The following is a 20,817-nucleotide window of genomic DNA, read 5'->3' on the forward strand; positions in this document are numbered from 1 at the left end:
TCCCAATTATTCTAAGATTGTTTCATCTTATGGTATCACTTTTCTCTCAAATTCTCCCCTCGTGGTCCAGTAGTTGTTTATCTCTCTTTTCTTGGCATCTTTATTCTCCATAATTTGGTCTTCTATTTTACTAATTCTCTCTTCTGCCTCATGTATCCTAGTGTAAGAGCCTCCCTATTTGATGGCATCTCATTAATAGCTTTTTAAATTTTAGCTTGGTTAGATTTTAGTTCTTTTATTTCTCCTGAAAGGGATTCTCTGTTATGTTCTATGCTTTCTTCAAGCCCAGCTAGTATCTTTGTAATTGTCATTCTGAATTCTAGTCCTGCCATCTTATTAATGTCTGTATTGATTAGGTCCCTAGCAGTTGGTACTTCCTCTTGTTCTTTTTATTTTTTTTGAGGTGAGTTTATCTGTTTAGTCATTTCATCCAGATAATAATATATGATTGAGGGAACAAAATTCTAAAAGGGTTACAATGACCCCAGAAAAATATGCACTAACCAAATCAGAAGAGATCTGAAACTGGAGGAGATGAGAAAGGAGAGAGAAAATATATGATCAGGCTGGTGAACATAACAGAGCCACACACTTGATTTTGGGTATATTTTGGACTGTTGGAAGAAGCTTCCTCCCAAAATTTTGAAGAAAGAAATAAGGGTAAATCCGATGAATGAATGTTATATGATTGTAAAGATGAAATTAAAAGCGATTTTAAAAAAGGAATTGATAAGAAGTTGGTTAAGAAAAGAAAGAAAAAATTAAAAGAAAAAAGTAGAGAATGTGGTCAGGTGGAAGAGTAGAGTAAAGCCATAGACTAGATTTAGGGTATATTTTGGTTTGTTAGAAGAAACTTATCCCACAATTTTAAAGAAGGAAAAACTTATATGTATACAAAACATAAGGGTAATTACAATGAAGGGATAGAATATGAGTATAAAAATGAAAAGTAAAAAATATTTTTGAAAAGGTATTGATAAGAGGTTGGTTAAAATAGGAAAGAGGAAAATTAAAAAAAAATAGAAAAAGAAAAAAATAAAGAAAATTTAAAAAAATTAACTTTGAAAGACTAAAATATCATGGGAAGAAAACCATGATTTCTATGTGCTGTATTCCCCTAGTGTTGGAGTTTGGTATTCTCATTGATTGGTAAACCTGGTCTTGACTGGATGGTCTTGCTGATCTTCTGGGGGAGGGGCCTGTTGCAGTGATTCTCAACTGTCTTTGCTTGAGGTGGAACTGCACCTCCCTTGCCAGGGGCCAGGCTAAATCATCTGCTTGAGTTTGCTCCCGGGAGCTTTTGTTCCCTGAAAGCTTCTCCTACAGCTTTGGAGGATGAGAATGAAAATGGTAGCCTCCCAATCTCTGTCCTGGAGGAGCTGAGAGCTTGGGCCCCCCTCCTCACTGAGCCCTCAGAGAAAAGCAGTCAATCACTTCTGTCTGCACTCCAGGCTCACCTGGCCTATGACTGAGAATTTCTATCTGTGGTGCATGGCCGCATTTGGAGTCTCTAAACCCAAAAGGTTCCTGCAGCATGCTCCTGTGCTGCTCCTCCCAGTAGAGGAAGAAGGGGGTCTCCCCAGATCTGCCACTTGTGGGATCCCTGCTTGAACAGCAGTGGTCTGATTATGCCTTGGATCTCAGTTTAAGGTAACCCTGAGCTGAGAGCCCGCTCCTTGGCTCTATCTCTACAGCTGGCTTCCCTGCTCCAATACCTGCCACACTTTGCCACACTCAAGCACCCCCAGTCATTCTGTGACCCTGAGGGTCCTGGGACCACATTGTCCCAGCAAGTGTTCCACCCTCCTCTTAGCCACTGGAGCAATGTCCCTCATTAGAGACTTCTAAAGTTTTGATTTTGTGCTCCGCTACTCTATCACTTGCTAGGAGCTGTCTGATGAAGGCACCCTTCTCCCCTGCAGTCTATCTTCCCCTATATCACCTCAGATTCATGTCTCCACACATCCTAACTTCTAGAAAGTGGTTGCTTTTCTGTTCATAGAAAGGTGGCTCTTCTTTTCTTTGATTCTCTGTTGAGTTTATAGGTGTTCAGAATGGTTTGATAACAAGCTGAATTCCTGGCACCAGATGAAATTTAAGTCTCCTACCCCTTTGCCATCTTGCTCCTCCCCACTATTTTATGTTATTTTTTAAAAGATTATTTATTTATTTATTTATTTGGCAGAGAGAGAGAGGAAGATCACAAGTATGTAGAGACCAAAAATAGGCAGAGAGAGAGGGGTAAGCAGGCTTCCTGCTGAGCAGAGAGCCCAATGTGGTGATCAATCCCAGGACCCTGAGATCATGACCTGAGCCGAAGGCAGAGGCTTAACCCATTGAGCCACCCAGGTGCCCTTATTTTATATTATTTTTAAAAAATATTTTATTTTTAAGTAATCTCTGCACCCAACTTGGGCTCATAGTTACAACCCTGAGATGAAGAGTCCCAAGGTAAACCATTTGAGCCAGCTGGGTGCCCCAAAGGAATCCTCACTTTCAAAATAAAAAAACTAACCCCTGCTTGCATGGGCCTTCAGTTTTCAATTCCATCACCTTGTAAAAGCCCTTGTAAAGAGTGAAGAATAATCATGAGAGGAGAGGAGTCTGTAGCACATGAATGCTTCTGTGAGGAGAGGGAGGTGGTGAGCATTCAGTGAACCCACAGGGAGCCAGGCTTGGTGCAGGGCAGTAAGAACTTCTCAGAGCCATGGATGTGTTAGACCCCACTACAGGGACTCTTTTGGTGGACACTTTGCACAGCCATTGTTTTCAGCCTGTCCATCTGTATCAGTTCACTTACTCCTCACAGCAGTGCTGTGAGGTGTCCCCCATTGTACACTTGAGGAGATTGACATACAGCAACATGTGGCATTTTGCTCAAGGTCACCCAGTAAGGTGGCAGAGACAGGACCTTTTAGTTTCCAGATGTTTGTGTCCATAGCTTTCCAAGAGAACAGTGGAAAGAATAGTATTTTGGACACTCATGGATTCAGAAAAGTAGCTTCAACAATGATGAATATTTTCTTCTCTTTATGTGTTCACCTTCTGTTGTTATTTTGCTGATCCAAGTTAATGTTACAAACTTGGTGACCCTTTATCCCTACTTCAAGAACACATTCACCTTGAGGAGATTTGATAATCATTCTTTAATATCCCTTGGTACCAATCCACATTCATCCTCCTTGTCTCAGCTTGTCTTATGGATATATCTTGGGCACCCAGTTTCATTTCACACCTTGCAATTTCTTTTCCCTCAGTGAGTTTGATTTTTAAGGATATATTAAGGATACTTAAGGATATCAATGAGAAGGATAGACAGAAGATATCTATCTATTCTTCATGGGGTTGCCATGTCATAGTAGAGGCTGATAAAGTATGCTGGCCAGGGAAACCTAGCCCCATTCATATGTTGATATATCATCTGTGTTGACTTTCAAGCTAAACAGCAGATTTGAGTAGGTCTGCAGAGACCATTTGCCTGCAAAGGCAAAAATACTTACTATCTGGATCTTTCACTAATGTTTACCAAGCTCTGAGTTAAATTGTCCTTTTTTGACCCACCTCAGGGTCTGTTCCTTGAACTTAGTGTACTAAATTGTGATTTTTGGGATGGTTGCCATGTAAACACTCTGCAGACATGGACATTTACTTAGAATTGTTTATTTGTGATGTCCATTAATTATTGTCATCAATTCTACTTTTTTCCCTCTCATAGCACGGAAGAAATCACAAGAAACTTCACAGAATTAGTAGCCAATTCAATGTGACTACTCGGTAGGGATAGTGATTCTTTTTTTGTTTCAGTTTTTGTGATAAGGATATTTTTGACAGTGTAACAGTTGTTTTGGTCAGTCATGGTGGGATTTGAGATGGGAGCCATGAAGGTAACTGATAGAGGGGTCCCCATTCTTCAACTTTCTTCCTTATAACAAATGCCCCATGAGGCCCCTCAGCATCTGAGGGCAGAAGGGCCAAGTAGACAGGGGTCTCTGCTCCTTCTTCTGGGCTTTTAGTGGCTTTAGGGCCTGCCATGTCTGTTCTCACCCACCCAGGGCAGCAGGCGTTCAGGAGGATCTTGTCCCCTTTCCTCTGCTCGCTCAGTTTCCTGGCATGGATTCTGGAGAGGACCGTGACACGATTTTTGTCACTCCATAGGCAGTATCGGGCCAGCCCTCCTTCCTGTGCACGCCTTTCTTCGTGTCTTCCACGAACTTGTTCATGAGCCCCACCAGTTCCTCCTCTGTGATGGTCTCAATTATAAACTTCTGCTGCAAGTCTGGGTTGCACTTTTTAAGGGCTATGAGGCTTATTATCCTAGACACATTCACCACTCTGTCTAAAATAGAACACAAAGAGTCACAAAGAATGGCATGTATGAGGATGATGAAATCCAAAATTGTTAGTATTTTGTCCATTTGGGAGACAATTATCAGTTTGCTATCACTATTAATGATGACTGCCTCTGTAACTGAAGGACATGATTCAGTTTTTTTTTTTTAAGATTATTTATTTATTTATTTATTTGACAGAGAGAGAGAGAGAGATCACAAGTAGGCAGAGAGGCAGGCAGAGAGAGAGGAGGAAGCAGGCTCCCCGCCAAGCAGAGAGCCCAACGTGGGACTCGATCCCAGAACCCTGAGACCATGACCTGAGCCAAAGGCAGCGGCTCAACCCACTGAGCCACCCAGGCGCCCCCATGATTCAGTTTTGAGCTTTGTTTTACCCATAATGTCTCCGACGATGTCAGAGAAATGATCTAATGGGACTGAGCAGTGCCCAGATGTTCCATAGAGAAAAGAATGTGCCTTATAGAGGAACATGCTAAGCAGAGTGATAGGAGGCACTCTGTAGTCATGAGTAGAAAGCAACTTTTCCTCATTGGTCTTCTTTGGGACCATCTGACGATCTTATGGTTACTTGGTTACTTGGGCAGTGCTCTATGAATCAGTGTCTACTGAACAACAAAGAGCTGATCACTTAACTGAGGGCGCCTTGAAGGTGTACATACTGCATTAGGCTTGGTATGCTCTGGGTAGGTAAAAATGAGTCACCTCAGTGGGCTGAACTGCATACAGGTTTTCTCCCTGGGGTTTTTATTGGCTCAAAAGGAGTAACTAATGTCCTGGCAATATGGTCATAGAAAACATGGAAAACAAATCTGTTAAATGAATACTATCAAAGAAATGATGTTGGTGCTACAACATGCATGAACCCTGACAGCGATATTCAAAATTAAAAAGCCAGTCACAAAAGACCACTCATTATGTGATTCTCTGTCCGGAAAAGGAAATGTAGGGAGAGAGTATAGATTGATGGTTGCTTGGGGTAGGGGGAATGAGAGTATAGATTGATGGTTGCTTGGGGTAGGGGGAAGCTATCAGAGGGCTGATAGCTGAGGGCCCAGGATCTCCCTGGACTGATGACAGTGTGCTAATCTTGAAGCAATGATGGTTCCACAACCCGGCCCCTTACTAAAATCCACTGAGCTGGATACCTGTAATGGGTGAAGTGTAGGATATGTGAATTGTATCTCAACAAAGCTGTTAAAAGTGTAAAGCGTTGACATAGCTCTCACTTTTTAAAAAAAATATACTCTTTTTTGGGCACCTGGGTGGCTCAGTTAAAGCCTCTGCCTTCAGCTCAGGTCATGATCCCAGGGTCCTGGGATTGAGCCCCATGTCGGGCTCTCTGCTGAGCAGGGAGCCTGCTTCCCCCTCTCTCTCTCTGCCTGACTCTCTGCCTACTTGTAATCTGTCTGTCAAATAAATAAAATCTTTTAAAAAATATATACTCTTTTAAAAAAATATAGTTAGTATTATAGAAATGAACTTATATTGACATGTATGAGTAATTGTTTACAGTCTTTATATTTAAATGGATATATATTTTTAATATATTTTTCAAAATAAATCTATAGTATAATTTAAAGGGAATACAAGGACAACAGTTTATCACTTTAGAGAATGATTAGTGAATTTAGGGGAAAGGGAAGGAAAATCCATGGAATGTGAGATGGGATATATATGGCCTAGATATTGATTGTCTGGTTACGATCAATGGTGGGCACCTTGTTGTTGTATTTTCTTTTTTTGCGGATCAATTATTTTAGTAAAGCTTTCTTTTTTGAAGAAAGAATTTAAAAAGAAGAAAAATCAACATCTGCTATCCTGCATAGTCCTTAGGCTCACAATTCTCTTTCATTTTGTCCTTCCATGCCAAAAAGCAGAGCAAACACAGGGCTCTGAAGTGTGTTCTGCACTGACAGAGAGCTGGTAAAGTCATTCAAGATTGTCCTTCATGTCTTAGGTTGGGAAGTATGAGAGAAGAGGGACAGTATTTATTTGCTTTCGGTTATCCTAGCTAGGATTTCTCCCAGATAGTGTCCCCAAAGAGGGTAAATTCCTGGTAACATGGCTGCAGTGGCTGGCATCCTCCCAGCTAATGGAAGAACTCCTCCAAAGGCAAGAAAACCCTGCTTCCACACTGAGAATGTCGCTTGCATTTCCATGTCCATGAAGTCCAGTTTCCCTGAGGCAAGAAGAGTTGTTTGATTAGAGCCTGCCTTAGCAAATGCAGAAGAACACTCCCTCCTCATTCTGGTCCAAGGCTAACACACAGCAAGCACCAACACTGCTCGGTAGGTGGGAAGAATTTCTCAGCCAGAAGTCATTTTTGCCTTCTAAGGGAATACCTGTAGGATGTGTGGTGGCACAAGGAACTCCATCCCACTCAAGTGTTGTGGTGAGTAAAGGAGTCAGGTGACATCTGAGAGCGGCCAGTGAAGCCAGTGAATGTTAGAAGAAGCAGTAGAACTTTCCAGGACAGAAGAGGAATTGGGGGCAGAACCGAGAGTCAACTGTACCCGCATGTTTTTAATTCAAGCCAGAATATTAATCTTCCTAAAAGTGTCAGCTTCCCTCTTAATGAGCGTAGTAAAAGGGCTGTGCTTCCCCCTATCACGTTCTCATGGGGTGAAGTATTATAGTAGTTGACAACCAAGGAATTATGGCAGTTTGTTTTGTGCAGAGCATTGAACCAGGGGAAGGGGAGTTGGTGGGCCTGGACTTTGGCAGGTCTGACAGAGATGCCTACAAGTGATGCTCAGGCTTGGGCTTTGCTTCTGAAGATCTTTTGGGAGCAAGTGAGCCCTCAGAGAGTACAGAGAACGCTCAGAGAGGAAAAGACTGAAGAAGCGGGGTGTCTTAGGAAGGTTGAAATAATCCAAAAATGACAGCTGAGTGTGTGGTGGGGTTTGTGACCAGGTTGTGTGTAAGAAATGATAAGTGTTTTGGAAATGTAGATGTTTAGATGGCGGTGCGGGATGGGTGCTGGAAGTGTGGGATTTGGGGAGGGGCAGGGGGCATCCTGAGGAGAAGGAGAGGCAGGAAGGGAACTATGTGTGTCTGGAACTCTGCGATTGTTTTAGGTAGGTGACAGATATTAGCGGGACCTGAGAAGTTCGGAGAGTGTGGAGTCCACTAATCTGGATAAAATCCCTAGGAGAGACGGAGAGGGAGAAGAAAGTGTTCAGAAAGGAATCCTCGGGAACTTCTCTTGTGAGTGACACCGAGGCAGTAAAAGGTCTCTCTGAGGAGTTTTGAACGATGACGGGAAGGATAAGACAGAGCCAGCTGTGAAGGACCAATGAGACAGAGGACACTGCTGACTGTAAGAGTCCTGAGGCAGAGGTACACTGTCCAGGTTGAGACTTGGTAATCAGGTTCAGGGTGTGGCTGAGCAGGGAGAGGAGCCAGCATCTGTAGATGAGGCCAGAGAGGCAGGGGCCAGATCACTCCCAAAACACCATAGCTTGGGGCCCTCATCAGGCTCACCTTGGGGTTTCATTAGAGGCAGGAGTTCTCTGCACACATCTTAGGTACCAAAGAAGTTTGTTTTCATGGTCACTTCTGCTTGAATATGAAAGGGTGTGGTGTCACCAGCTGTTAGGGGAAGAGGAGAACAGATTAATAAATAATAGCCATCTGAGAACATTCCATGAGTGACAGTAACATTTGTTTTTTGTACATGCAATCTGGTGAATTCTCATTGATGTCTGCGTTACTGAACTCTATTTTCCCACTGTGTCGTATCTGCTGTGTTAATGCTGTGTAGCTTGGTACTTTGGCATCATTCCTGGAGGCTAAGGGAAGTGTGCCCAGTGGGATTTCTGTGTATGTCTCTTTGTAATTTGTGTTTATTACAAAATAGGTTGAACATGCACTGAATGGCTGTGGTCCAAACCGAATGAAGCTTGCAAAAATCTCTGTCAGGTCCCCGAGATTAACCCATGGCAATGCCATGGTTCTTTGGCTTTAAAGACTTGCAACCCCCAGAGGCTTCTTCTCTCCCTGTGCCTCCAGTCTCGATTTTTCCCCCAGGGAGGCCCTTCTGGATCCTACTGGAGCTTTAAGCCCTCCAGTAGCATTCAGAGATCATATCCAGCCCACACTGGAATGTCCCGTAAGAGAGGTTTTCAGCCCTAAGTGCTCCTGTGTTCTTACCCTTCAATGTGATGCCTGCATTGTTGACCAGCACATCTAGGCCCCTGTACTCCTTGAATTTTAGTCCAACTCTAACCATTGCATCATGATGTGACGCAGGGCATAGATACTCTGCAGGTCGTTGATGTCCAGAAGGTGGAAGCGGGGATTCAGGCCCTTCGTCTGGAGCTGTTCACTGCTGCCCGGCCCTGTCCCTCATCCCATGCCATGAGCACCACAGAACTGCTGGCACAAGTCCTGCACAATGGTAAAACCAATGCCCTTGTTGGCCCCTGTCACCAGTGCCACTCACAGGGACAATGACGTGGCTGCATGGAGAGCAAGCAGTGCCCTGTGTGGTGAGCCAATTTGCTGTGGGTCTATCACTGTCTGAGATGCCAGTAGAAGTGTATTCTAGGTTGTAGCACTGCAGGTCCAAGACCCCTCCTCTGTCCCCCCATTGAAGAAGGGGCCAAATATTTTAGAAGTTTTCCTAATAACACTATACTAGGTTTGTCCCTTCAGCAGCTGCACTCTCAGCCCAACCCAGAGTCCACCCTCTTAGGTTCCCTCCTTTGAGGTAAACAATCGTTGGGGTTGGACTAAAATTCCCACCAAAGAAAAGTGGTTGGTGATGGTCATAAGGGACTAGAGATTCACAGTGGCTGACCAAAAATAATTTTGGGAAAACCTGAAAAGGAATAAAAGGAGTAGATAGATTTTCTTGGGAATGAGTCCATCCTCTGCAGAATTGGAATGGTTGGGTTCTTCCAAAATGCAGTGAAATATCTGGCATAGGGAAAGTGCTTCTGAAGCTACAGTTCTCCTTCCTATCTTAGGAGAGACTCAAGAGGGAGAAATAGAGAATTTGATACTGTTCTGAGACTTGGTTGTGGGCAGGGGATGTTTATGAAGCCACCATGGACCAAAGTATGATTGGAATGATGAATTTAATGGTTACATAATCCCTTCTGGCTTAAGTGCCTACTTTTTGGTTGAGCTTAAGTCACAGTTAAAATTATTTTATATAATTAGGTGTTTTAAAATATCAAGGAAAAAAAGACCTATGTGACCTTAGAGTATTTTTGCAAATTTGCAGTGGAGATCCTATGTCTTCTTGTAGACGTTCATATTCTTCCTTTGTCAGGTTAGAAATGCAAATAAGGGGATGCAAAGAAGGCAGAGGAGTAGGAACTCCATTTCATGCGGTACCCTGAATTGAACAGGATAGGTGCCAGACCATTCTGAACACCTATGAAATCAGCCCGTGATGTAAGAAGGTATATCTGGATCTCTACAAACAGAATATCTCAGGCAGTTGGTCTAGAGGTATGATGCAGGGAGCAGTGATTCTGCTGGCAGATATGGGAAGATAAACAGAAGGGGGTGGGAGCTCCTGGGATTCTGTGCTGCTGGAGCTCAAAGGTCTCCTATGCTGGGGACAGACTTGCAGACTGGTAGCGGCAGGGAAAGTACTTTAGGACACACACCCCCATCCCCCAAACTGAAACCTGGAGTTTCCAGGAAACTGTGAACTGAGGATAGCTGGTGGTTTTAGAAGCACAAAGGGGAGTGATGTGCCTGGACCTGGAAGCAAGGACTGGAATTGCTGCTGTGGGGGTGCACAACCCAGGTCCCTGTGGTTTTTGGCAGTGAAGACAGAAATGGAGACAGTATGGCCTGGAGAGCTCTCTGTAGAACATACTTTTTTTTTTTAATTTTATTTATTTATTTGACAGAGATCACAAGTAGGCAGAGAGGTAGGCAGAGAGAGAGAAGGGGGAAGCAGGCTCCCCACTGAGTAGATAGCCCAATGTGGGGCTCGATCCCAGGACCCTTAGATCATGACTTGAGCCAAAAGCAGAGGCTTAACCCACTGAGCCACCCACATGCCCCTAGAACAGACTTTTGAGACAGAGATTTGGATATGGTCATTTCTGCTCTCTCAGAAGAGATGTGGAAAGCCTCCAGCGAAAGTCACCAGAGAACAAAAGTCCCCAAAACCTGATTTTCACTTATCCAATCCCTCCCACAGGGCACAGGGCAACTATGCCCAAACAGTGTTGCCTGAATAAGAGCATGGCATGCCCCTCCCCCAAAGGACAGGCTGGAAGAACAAGAAGCCTGCAACCCTAAGTACCCTGTAAAACAGGTGCATCTTGCTTGGGTTGTGGTCAATAATTTGGACTCTGTACATTCCCTCAACAACCCCTCAACAAACTGGCTAAGAGGAAGAACTCCCAACATAGGAAACACTCAGAGACTGTGATCTCTGTCATAAGACTATTGGATATGGACATAAGCAAGATGTTGGAAATAGACTTCAGTGTAACAGTTATGCAGACAATAGCTAGGATGGAGAAAACCATTAATGACAACATAGATTCTCTAAGGGTAGAAATGAGAGTTGGTCTGGCAGAACTTAAAAATGCTATCAGTGAGATCCAATCTAATCTAGATACTTTGACAGCTAGGGTAAACGAGACAGAAGAATGAATTAGTGATCTAGAAGACAAACTGACATTAAAGAAGGAACAGGAGAAGGCCTGGAACAAACAGCTTAAAATCTATGAAAGCAGAATTAGAGAAATAAATGATGCCATGAAATATTCCAAAATCAGAATTATTGGGATCCCTAGGAGGGTGGAGAGAGAAGAGAGGACTAGAAGAAATATTGGAGCAAATCGTAGCCGAGAACTTCCCTAATCTGGGGAATGAAACAAGCATTCGTGTCCTAGAGGCAGAGAGAACACTTCCCAAGATTAAGGATAATAAACGAATGCCCAGGCATGTAGCAGTAAAACACTAATCTTAGAACCAAGGCTATCATCTTAAGGACAGGTCAGGGGAAGAGATTACGTGCAAAAGGAGGAACATCAGAATAATGTGAAAAAGGAGGAACATCAGAATAATGTGAAAACTGTCCACAGAGACCTGGCAAGCCGGAAAGGGCTGGCAAGACATATTTAGGGTACTAAATAAGAAGAACATGCAGACAAGAATTCTTTATCTGGCAAAGATGTTATTCAGAATGGATGGAGAGATAAGGGGCTTCCAGGACCAGCAGATACTGAAAGAGTGTGTGCCCACTAGGCTGGTCCTGTAAGAAATATTAAGGGGGGGCAGTTCTTTAAAAGGAGAAAGGCCCCAAGAGTGATATAGAACAGAAAAATACAGAGATAATCTATAGAAACAAGGACTTCACAGGCAACATGATGACAATAAAATTGTACCTTTCAATAATCACTCTCAATGTGAACAGCCTAAATGTTCCCATAAAAGAGCACAGGTTTGCAGACTGGATAAAAAGACAGGACCCATCCATATGCTGTTTACAAGAGATTCATTTTGAACCTAAACATACATCCAGACTGAAACTTAAGGTATGGACAACCATCTTTCATGCCAATGGACTGCAAAAGAAAGCTGGGGTAGCAATTCTCATATAAGACAAATTAGATTTTAAGCTAAAGACTGTAGTTGGAGATACAGAAGGACGCTATATCATTCTTAAAGGATCTATCCAATAAGAATATCTAACAATTGTAAATATCTATGCCTCCAACATGACAGTTGCCAACTACATAAGCCAACTGTAAACCAAAATAGAGGCATATTGATAATAATACATTAATAGCAGGAGATGTTAACACTCCACTCTCAGCAATAGACAGATCACCCAAGCAGAAAATCAACAAAGAAACAAGAGCATTGAATGACACACTGGATCCAATGGACCCCATAGATATATACAGAACATTCCACCCTAAAACAACAGAGTACTAATTCTTTTTGAGCACACATAGAACTTTCTCCAGAATAGACCACATACATACTGGTTACAATCAGGGTTCAACTGATACCAAAAGATTGATTTTATTCCCTGCATATTCCCAGACCACAGTGCTTTGAAACTGGCAAGTTTCAACCACAAGAAAAAGTTTGGAAGAACTGTTTGTTTGGAAGAACAATTGGAAGCTAAAGATCATCCTGCTCAAGAATGGTTGGGTCAACTGGGAAATCAAAGAAGAAATTAAACAATTTATGGAAACAAATGAGAATGGTAACAGTCAGTCCAAAACCTATGGGATATGGCAAAGGCAGTCCTAAGGGGGAAATACATAGCCATCCAAGCCTCACTCAAAAAAAAAAAAAAAAAAATCCTGGATACACAAACTAAGATAAACTCAAAATGGATAAAAGACCTCAACGTGAGACAGGAATCCATCAGAATCCTAGGGGAGAACATAGGCAGTAACCTCTTTGATATCAGCCACAGCAACTTCTTTCAAGATATGTCTCCAAAGGTAAAGGAAACAAAAGCGAAGATGAACTTTTGGGACTTCATCAAGATCAAAAGCTTCTGCACAGCAAAGGAAACAGTCTAGAAAACAAAGAGGCAACCCATGGAATGGGAGAAGATAGTTGCAAATGACAGTACAGACAAAATGTTGATATCCAGGATCTATAAAGAACTCCTCAAACTCAACACACACAAAACAGACAGGCAATCATATCAAAAGATGGGCAGAAGATATGAACAGAGACTTCTCCAATGAAGACATACAAATGGCTATCAGACACATGAAAAAATGTTCATCATCACTAGCCCTCAGGGAGATTCAAATTAAAACCGCATTGAGATACCACCTTATACCAGTTAGAATGGCCCAAATTAGCAAGACAGGAAACAACATGTGTTGGAGGGGATGTGGAGAAAGGGGAACCCTCATACACTGTTGGTGGGAATGCCAGTTGGTGCAGCCACTTTGGAGAACAGTGTGGAGATTCCTCAAGAAATTAAAAATAGAACTTCCCTATGACCCTGCCATTGCATTCCTGAGTATTTACCCCAAAGATACAGATGTAGTGAATAGAAGGGCCATCTGTACCCCAATGTTTATAGCAGCAATGACCATGGTTGCCAAACTGTGGAAAGAACCAAGATGCCATTCAACGGATGAATGGAAGGCAGCTATGCTCACCACTATACCACCAACGCTCAACGGATGAATGGATAAGGAAGATGTGGTCCATATACACGATGGAGTATTATGTCTCCATCAAAAAGGACTAATACCCTACTTTTATAGCAACATGGATGGGACTGGAAGAGATTATGCTGAGTGAAGTAAGTCAAGCAGAGAGAGTCAATTATCATATGGTTTCACTTATTTGTGGAGCATAACAAAAAGCATGGAGGACATGGGAATTAGAGAGAAGGGGGCTGGGGTAAATTGGAAGGGGAGGTGAATCATTAGAGACTATGGACTCTGAAAAACAATCTGAGGGGTTTGAAGTGGCGGGGGGGTGGGAGGTTGGGGTACCAGGTGGTGGGTATTATAGAGGGCATGGATTGCATGGAGCACTGGGTGTGGTGAAAAAATAATGATACTGTTATGCTGAAAATAAATAAATGAAAAAAAAAAAGAAAGGATGAATACCCAACTTTTGTAGCAACATGGACAGGATTGGAAGAGATTATGCTGAGTGAAATAAGTCAAGCAGAGAGAGTCAATTATCATATGGTTTCACTTATTTGTGGAGCATAACAAATAACATGGAGGACAAGGGGAATTAGAGAGGAGAAGGGAGTTGGGGGAAATTGGAAGGGGAGGTGAACCATGAGACTATGGACTCTGAAAAACAAACTGAGGGTTTTGAAAGGGCGGGGGGGTGAGAGGTTGGGGGAACCAAGTGGTGGGTATTAGAGAGGGCAGGGATTGCATGGAGCACTGGGTGTGGTGCAAAAACAATGAATACTGTTACGCTGAAAAGAAATAAAAAATTTAAAAAAAATTATAAATAAAAAAATAATAAAAAAATTTTAAAAAGAAAGAAAAGAAAAATCCTGGATACACAAACTATGTTTACACCTTAAATAACTGGAGAATCATCAACAAATTAGTCTAAGCCATGCAGGAGAAGGGAAATAATTAAAATTAGAGCAGAGATCAATGAATTAGAAAGCAGAAATACAGTAGGATACATCAACAAAACTAGAAACTGGTTATTTGAAAGAATTACTAAGATTGATAAACCACTGGCAGACCTATCCAAAAGAAAAGAGAAAGGTCCTAAATTAATAAAATTATGAATGAAAGGGGAGAGACCATGACCAAAACCAAGGAAATAGAAATAATCATCAGAAATTATTATAAACAGCTCTATGCCAGTAAGTTAAGCAACCTAGAAGAAATGGATGCCTTCCTGGAAACCTATAAACTTCCAAGACTGAAACAAGAAGAATTTGGTAACCTGAGTAGACAAATAACCAGTAATCAGATTGAAGCAGTGATCAAAAACCTTCCAAAAAACAAGAGTCCAGGACCTGATGGATTCCTGGGGAATTCTACCAATTCAGAAAAGAAATAATACCTATTCTCCTGAAGCTGTTTCAAAAAATAGAAGCAGAAGGAAACTTCCAGACTCTTTCTCAGGCTACCATCACCTTGGTCCCCAAACCAGGCAAAGACCCCATCAAAAAGGAGAATTTGAGACCAATATCCCTGATAAATATGGATGCCAAGATTCTCAACAAGATAGTAGCTAATAGGATCAAACAGTACATTAAAAGGATGATCCATCATGACCAGGTGGGATTTACCCGAGTTGCAAGGGTGGTTCAACACTTGTTCTATCACAACCAATGTGGTAGAACACATTAACAAGAGAAGAGAGAAGAACCACATGGTCCTCTCAATTGATGCAGAAAAGGCATTTGACAAAATACTGCATCCTTTCCTGATTAAAACTCTTCAGAGTGTAGGGATAGAGGGAACATTCCTCAATTTCATAAAGTCTATCTATGAAAAGCCCACAGCAAATACCATTCTCAGTAGGGAAAAGCTGAGAGCCTTTCCCTTAACATAAGGAACATGACAAGGATGCCCACTCTGGCCACTACTGTTCATCATAGTACTTGAAGTCCTAGCAACAGCTATCAGATAACAAAAACAGAATGCATTCAAATTGGCAAAGAAGTCAAACACTGTCTCTTCGCAGATGACATGATACTTTATGTGGAGAACCCAAAAGACCCCATCCCCAGATTATTGGAACTCATATATTCAGTAATGTGGCAGGATACAAAATCAATACATAGAAATCAGTTGTTTTCTTATACACTTAAGTGGAAAATAATAGGGAGGTCATTATCAGCCCATCTGAAGGGAAAAACTTAAAATAAGGACCCTACCCTTGCTTTTAGGGCCCCCCACCTTTCATTTGGGTGAGGCTGAAAAATCCTTGGTGAAGAGAGAAAAATAGTTAGTAGAGTAGAGGTCCCTTTCCAACAAGCATGTTCTTGTGAAGGGAGGCATGTGGTGGAGGTTCAGTGAGGCCCACAGGCAGCCAGGCTTGGACAGGGCAGTAAGAATCTTCTTGTCACACTGGTGTCTTGGGCCTCACTCACTGTCCATACCCAAACCATACTCAATTTTCTCCATTGTCTCAGAGCACCCTATGGATGTATCTAAGTTCCTTCTGTCATTTCACGCTTGGAAATTGTTTTTTCCCCAATGAGTTTGATATTCAGAGACTACAGGGGATATCTTCCCTTCATGCTATACTAGAGGCTGGCACAACAGGCTTCATGTCACATCCAACCAAGCTCATTGGTTTGTATATTGTCTGTGCTTACTTTCATGTTACAGCAGCAGAGCTGAGGAGATCCGACAGGAGTGTGTCACCTGCAAAGCTTAACATACTGCTATCTGCCTCTTTGTATAATGTTTGCTGACCCTTGAGTGAAACTCTAACTTCTCTTCATTTTATTCAGTGTAGACGACTTCTTAGCTGGTTCAGCACATAAAGAGTCTGCACAAATCAACATTTACAGAGAAACATTTATTCATGTCTGCAGTTCATTATCTCATTGATTTCATTCTGTGCCTGTATCACAGAAGAAATCAAAAGAACCTTCCCTGAATTAGTAGCCTCCTGAAATTGAATACGCAGCAGGGATATTTTATACCTTTTTTGCTGTGGTTCGGGATATTACTGATACTGGAAGAGTCCTTTTGGTCAAAGGGGGGCGATTCTAAGGGGATCCATGGACAGAGCTATACATTCAGCTCACCAGTGTTCAACTTTCTTCTCCATAACAAATGCCCCATGAGGCCCCTCAGCATCTGAGGGCAGAAGGGCCAAGTAGACAGGGGTCTCTGCTCCTTCTTCTGGGCTTTTAGTGGCTTTAGGGCCTGCCATGTCTGTTCTCACCCACCCAGGGCAGCAGGCGTTCAGGAGGATCTTGTCCCCTTTCCTCTGCTCGCTCAGTTTCCTGGCATGGATTCTGGAGAGGACTGTGACGCCGATTTTTGTCACTCCATAGGCAGTATTGGGCCAGCCCTCCTTCCTGTGCACGCCTTTCTTCGTGTCTTCCACGAACTTGTTCATGAGCCCCACCAGCTCCTCCTCTGTGATGATCTCACTTCTGAACTTCTGCTGCAGCTCTGGGCTGCAATTTTTCAGGGCCCGCAGACTCACCATGCTGGACACGTTCACTACCCTGCCTGAAATAACAATACACAACGTTAGCTCTGCACAAAGGCTCAAGAACGACAAATGCCAATTTCACCAAGACTTTGTACAGAAAATTTCCACTGAGACTTTATTAATATGCTACACGCATCCGTGAAGACTGCCTGTATGTGTGAAGACTATGATATGGTCTTGGAAATTGTTATACCTGTGATGTCTCTGATGAAGTCCGAAAAATTCTAGGGGGAGGGCACTGAGCCTATGTTCCATAGGAAAAATGGAAATACTGTAAGGAAGAACATGGTTAAGGAGGATATAAGGAGACACTCCTTGCATTCAAGAGGGGATTCCCTCTTTCTCCCTAAGGCCACCTTTGGGACCACCTGAAGATCTCATGGGGAGTGGCCTCAAATAGGTCTGTACAAATAAGGAGCTGACCGGTGTAAGGAGGGCAGATCCAACTGGTTTGGAAGGCTGCTACTCTGTTTGAGGATGATAAAAACAAATTGGTTTAGTGGCCTGCCTTGCATGGTGATTTGTCTATGATGGAGTTTTTATGAACTTGGGCGTGTGTTATGGCCTGAGAATCCAGTTATGGAGAGAGGCAGTGGAAAACTGGGGGACTGAAGGAATTCCGTAGAGGGCATGGCCTGCGGAAGGCCTGCGGAAGGCCCTATGGCAATTTAGGGGGCAGAATAAAGTTGGACAAGTCAATGCCCCTCAGAAGAACCCCTTCAAAGACTGGAATGGGAGTGGAACTAGGAAGTGGATATCCTGGTATGCCTTTATGAAATGGCCATCTGGTCCCTGAGAGGAGTGGAAATGGGAAAGCTGCAGAAACGCAGAGCTGGGGAAACTGTTGACATAGACTCTGCACCCTGTGAGCAACACACCCTCCTCCCCCCCGGCAAAATCTAAGGACTCTTCCATTTCTCAGCAAAAGAGACAAAGACTGGAGATAGTTATGGGAGAGATTTCCCAAGGGGAAGGCCTTCCACATAGGTGGCAAGTTAGGTTGAAGGTAGTAGCTTGGGAGGCTCCAAACAGGTGGTCCGGACAAGTCAAGGCACTGTTTCTGGACCAAGCTTTGGAGAAACCCAGAAGAAGATGCCAATGCTTAAGCAGTGTAGCAAGATGAAGACAGAAGATGCTGCAGAAATTTGTCCTAAGGCCTTATCATTTCTGCAGGCCAAGCAATACATTTTCATATGCAGAGAAGTGGTTCCACAGAGAACTGCAACAGGCATCTGAATCTTTGGTTGTCTTCAACACGAGATAAAGGTATGTGGGGCTTAGACACATTCATGAACATGTACTCACACTCAATATGAGGCGGGTGGGTGCCAAGGGACAATCCCCACTGGAGAGATTCTTCTGCTTCCCTGGGGATACTGGGGAGAGGGTATCGGGGAGGGTGCCGACTTGACCTCACCATTCTTCCCCACATCATCTCAACTTCCTTTTCTTCCTACTCTTACCATGTTCCCAGGACGAGGGGTGCAAGTATAGGAATGGAAAGCAAGGATAGTCTCTAATCAAGAAACCATGTGACTATAGCTTTAAATTTCTATGTCAGAATTCCTAGGGGCATAATGGAGTGGATTGTGCCTTCCCCATCTGGGAAAACTGGAGGGACAGTGAACATAGCTGCATTGTGCAGCGGCTGAAACAACCCACTCATTCTAGACTTGTGCAGCCTTCTCTTATAGGAATGGGAGTGGACTGGAGGGAAGGCACTCCTTGGACTAGTATCGTTGCAGGTCGTCAGGACCAGTACAGAGGCTGAACTTGATGTCCCTTTGAAAGGTGAATGGGGATGGGCTATCAGGTGGAAGAGAGAGGTGGGAGGGGGAGGAATGAGGATAAAGGCATGAACAGTGGTTTAGGCAACAAGAGACATCCAGTATCACAGATGTCCCATCTGCATGGAGACGTACCTCTGGCCTGTGGCCATCATTAGCTCTGCACATGTGAGTGTGTAGGCCTTCTGCTGGCCATGGGGAAGGGTCTTGCACCCAGGCTGGACAGGCTCTGTGAGGGCATCCTGAGGAGAAAGAGAGGCAGGAAGAGAAACATGTGTGTCTGGAGCTCTGGGAATGTTCTAGGCAGGTGACCAATGTTAGGGGGGCCTGAGAAGTTTGGAGAGTGAGGCGTCCACTAGTTGTAGTAAAATCCTGGGTGAAAGGGTTGTGGGGGAGGAAGGGTCCAGGAAGGAATCCTTAGGGAACTTCCCCTGTGAGTGGCACTGAGGGAGTAAAAGGTCTCTCTGAGGAGAGATCTGAAGCAAGACTTCAAGGATAAGACAGAGGCAGTTGTGAGGGACTAGCAGGACAGAGGGCACTGCTGACTGCGGGCCAAGTGTGTAAGGGTCCTGAGACAGAGGGTCCAGTTGGAGACACAGCGAGGAGGCTGGTGTGGCTGAGCAAGGAGAGGGGTCCGGGTCCTGTAGAAGAGGTCAGAGAGGCAGGGGCCAGATCATTCCCGAAACACCACAGCTTGGGCCCCTCATCAGGCTCACCTTGGGGTTTCATCAGAGGCAGGAGTTCTGTGCACACATCTCGGGTACCAAAGAAGTTTGTTTTCATGGTCACTTCTGCTTGAATATGAAACGGTGTGGGATCATTGGCTTCCCGGGGGGAAAAAGAGAGAAGCAGCGTTAGTAGGAGCCTTGTGGGAAAATTCCAGAAAATGTTATATACTAAAAAAGTACATGTGAGATGTTTTGAATTTTGTGTAAAGCTGGCATCTAGGTAACAGTATCCTGCCACTGACAATTTTCGCATTTGATAATGCTGTAGTCGTATAAAATGGCACCATTGGGGAAGGCTGGACGAAGGTGTGGGATCGCCTTACCAATTTGTGCAGTTTTCTAGTTTATTACAAAATGCAGTAAAAATAAGAGAACTGCCCTAAAGTCCGATCTGACAGAAACTTTCTGACAACTTGGAAAAAATCCCCAGTAATCAGAGGAACACAAAGGTCACTCAGGCTGATAAGCAGGGCAGCTGATTAAACGGGGCAATTTCTGTTGGACTTTGCCTGTGTCCCAATGCTGTCCCTCCACCCCCCCCCCCCCGCCCTAAGGGGCCATTTTGGATGCCACAGTCATTAAAAGCGAGATCGCCTGGATTTCCCAACAGATGGCGTCCACCCCTGGTAAGAGGAGCTCCGGAGGTCCACCTCCCCTCCTCGTCTGCATCCCCTTACTCTTGAATGCGATGCCCGCGTTGTTGACCAGCACGTCCAGGCCCCCGTACTCCTTGCGCAGGAAGTCGCGCAGGGCGCGGATGCTCTGCAGGTCGTCGATGTCCAGCAGGTGGAAGCGGGGACTCAGGCCCTCGGCCTGGAGCTGCTGCACGGCCGCGCGGCCCCGCGCCTCGTCCCGCGCCGTGAGCACCACGTCCCCTGAGAACTGCCGGCACAGGTCACGCACGATCGCGAAGCCGATGCCCTTGTTGGACCCGGTCACCAGCGCCACTCGGTTGACTGACGACATGGCTGTGGGGGGGAGGGGCGCACGAAGTACAGGCCTGGAGAGCAGTCAAATGGAATTTGTGCGCGCGGTGCCCCGGAGTTCACCGGCAGGCTTCGGCGCGCCTGCGCGAAGCCCGAGGTTGCCAGGGGCTGCGGGGCCGGACGCGCCCCCTTAGGGCGTGGCTTCCCGGGACCGCCCCCGAGCTGGTGGAGAATGGGTAGGGCTGCTAGGTTGAGCTGCAAAACTGGCGGTGGGTGCCCGGGCTCGTCTGACGACTGCCCCGCCCTGCAGTGGGGGTAATTCTTCGATTTCGCCGAGTCACTCACTGTTTAGATCTAAACTGAAGCTTTGTTCTTGGTTCTCCATGAGTTTTCCCTCGTA

General features: G+C 44.3%; 1 protein-coding gene and 1 pseudogene across 2 annotated transcripts; both read right to left on the reverse strand.

The window, feature by feature from the left end:
- Positions 1-3,852: 3,852 nt before the first annotated feature.
- Positions 3,853-15,928, reverse strand: LOC309846960 (carbonyl reductase [NADPH] 1-like; annotated as a pseudogene). Its single transcript has 4 exons — positions 15,895-15,928; positions 8,502-8,788; positions 7,833-7,940; positions 3,853-4,336 (listed from the first exon to the last, which is right to left on the reverse strand). The product of its transcript is annotated as a carbonyl reductase [NADPH] 1-like (transcript).
- Positions 15,929-16,309: 381 nt separating this feature from the next.
- Positions 16,310-20,817, reverse strand: LOC309860623 (carbonyl reductase [NADPH] 1). The gene is made up of 3 exons (XM_082722906.1): positions 20,169-20,817; positions 19,480-19,587; positions 16,310-16,993 (listed from the first exon to the last, which is right to left on the reverse strand). Exons 1-3 carry the CDS (start codon positions 20,455-20,457, stop codon positions 16,557-16,559), a joined length of 834 nt encoding a protein of 277 aa, XP_082579032.1. The 5' UTR covers positions 20,458-20,817; the 3' UTR covers positions 16,310-16,556.

This window comes from Mustela nivalis (genome assembly GCF_964662115.1).
Source record: "Mustela nivalis genome assembly, chromosome: 1".
Lineage (NCBI taxonomy): Eukaryota > Metazoa > Chordata > Mammalia > Carnivora > Mustelidae > Mustela > Mustela nivalis.

Coding starts and splice junctions, on each gene's coding strand:
- LOC309860623 (XM_082722906.1), bottom strand. CDS start 20,457: ATGTCGTCAGTCAACCGAGTGGCGCTGGTGACCGGGTCCAACAAGGGC. Junction 19,588..20,168: donor CGCGGGCATCGCATTCAAGA/GTAAGGGGATGC, acceptor CCCCCCGGGAAG/CCAATGATCCCACACCGTTT. Junction 16,994..19,479: donor GCCTCTGATGAAACCCCAAG/GTGAGCCTGATG, acceptor TTGTTATTTCAG/GCAGGGTAGTGAACGTGTCC.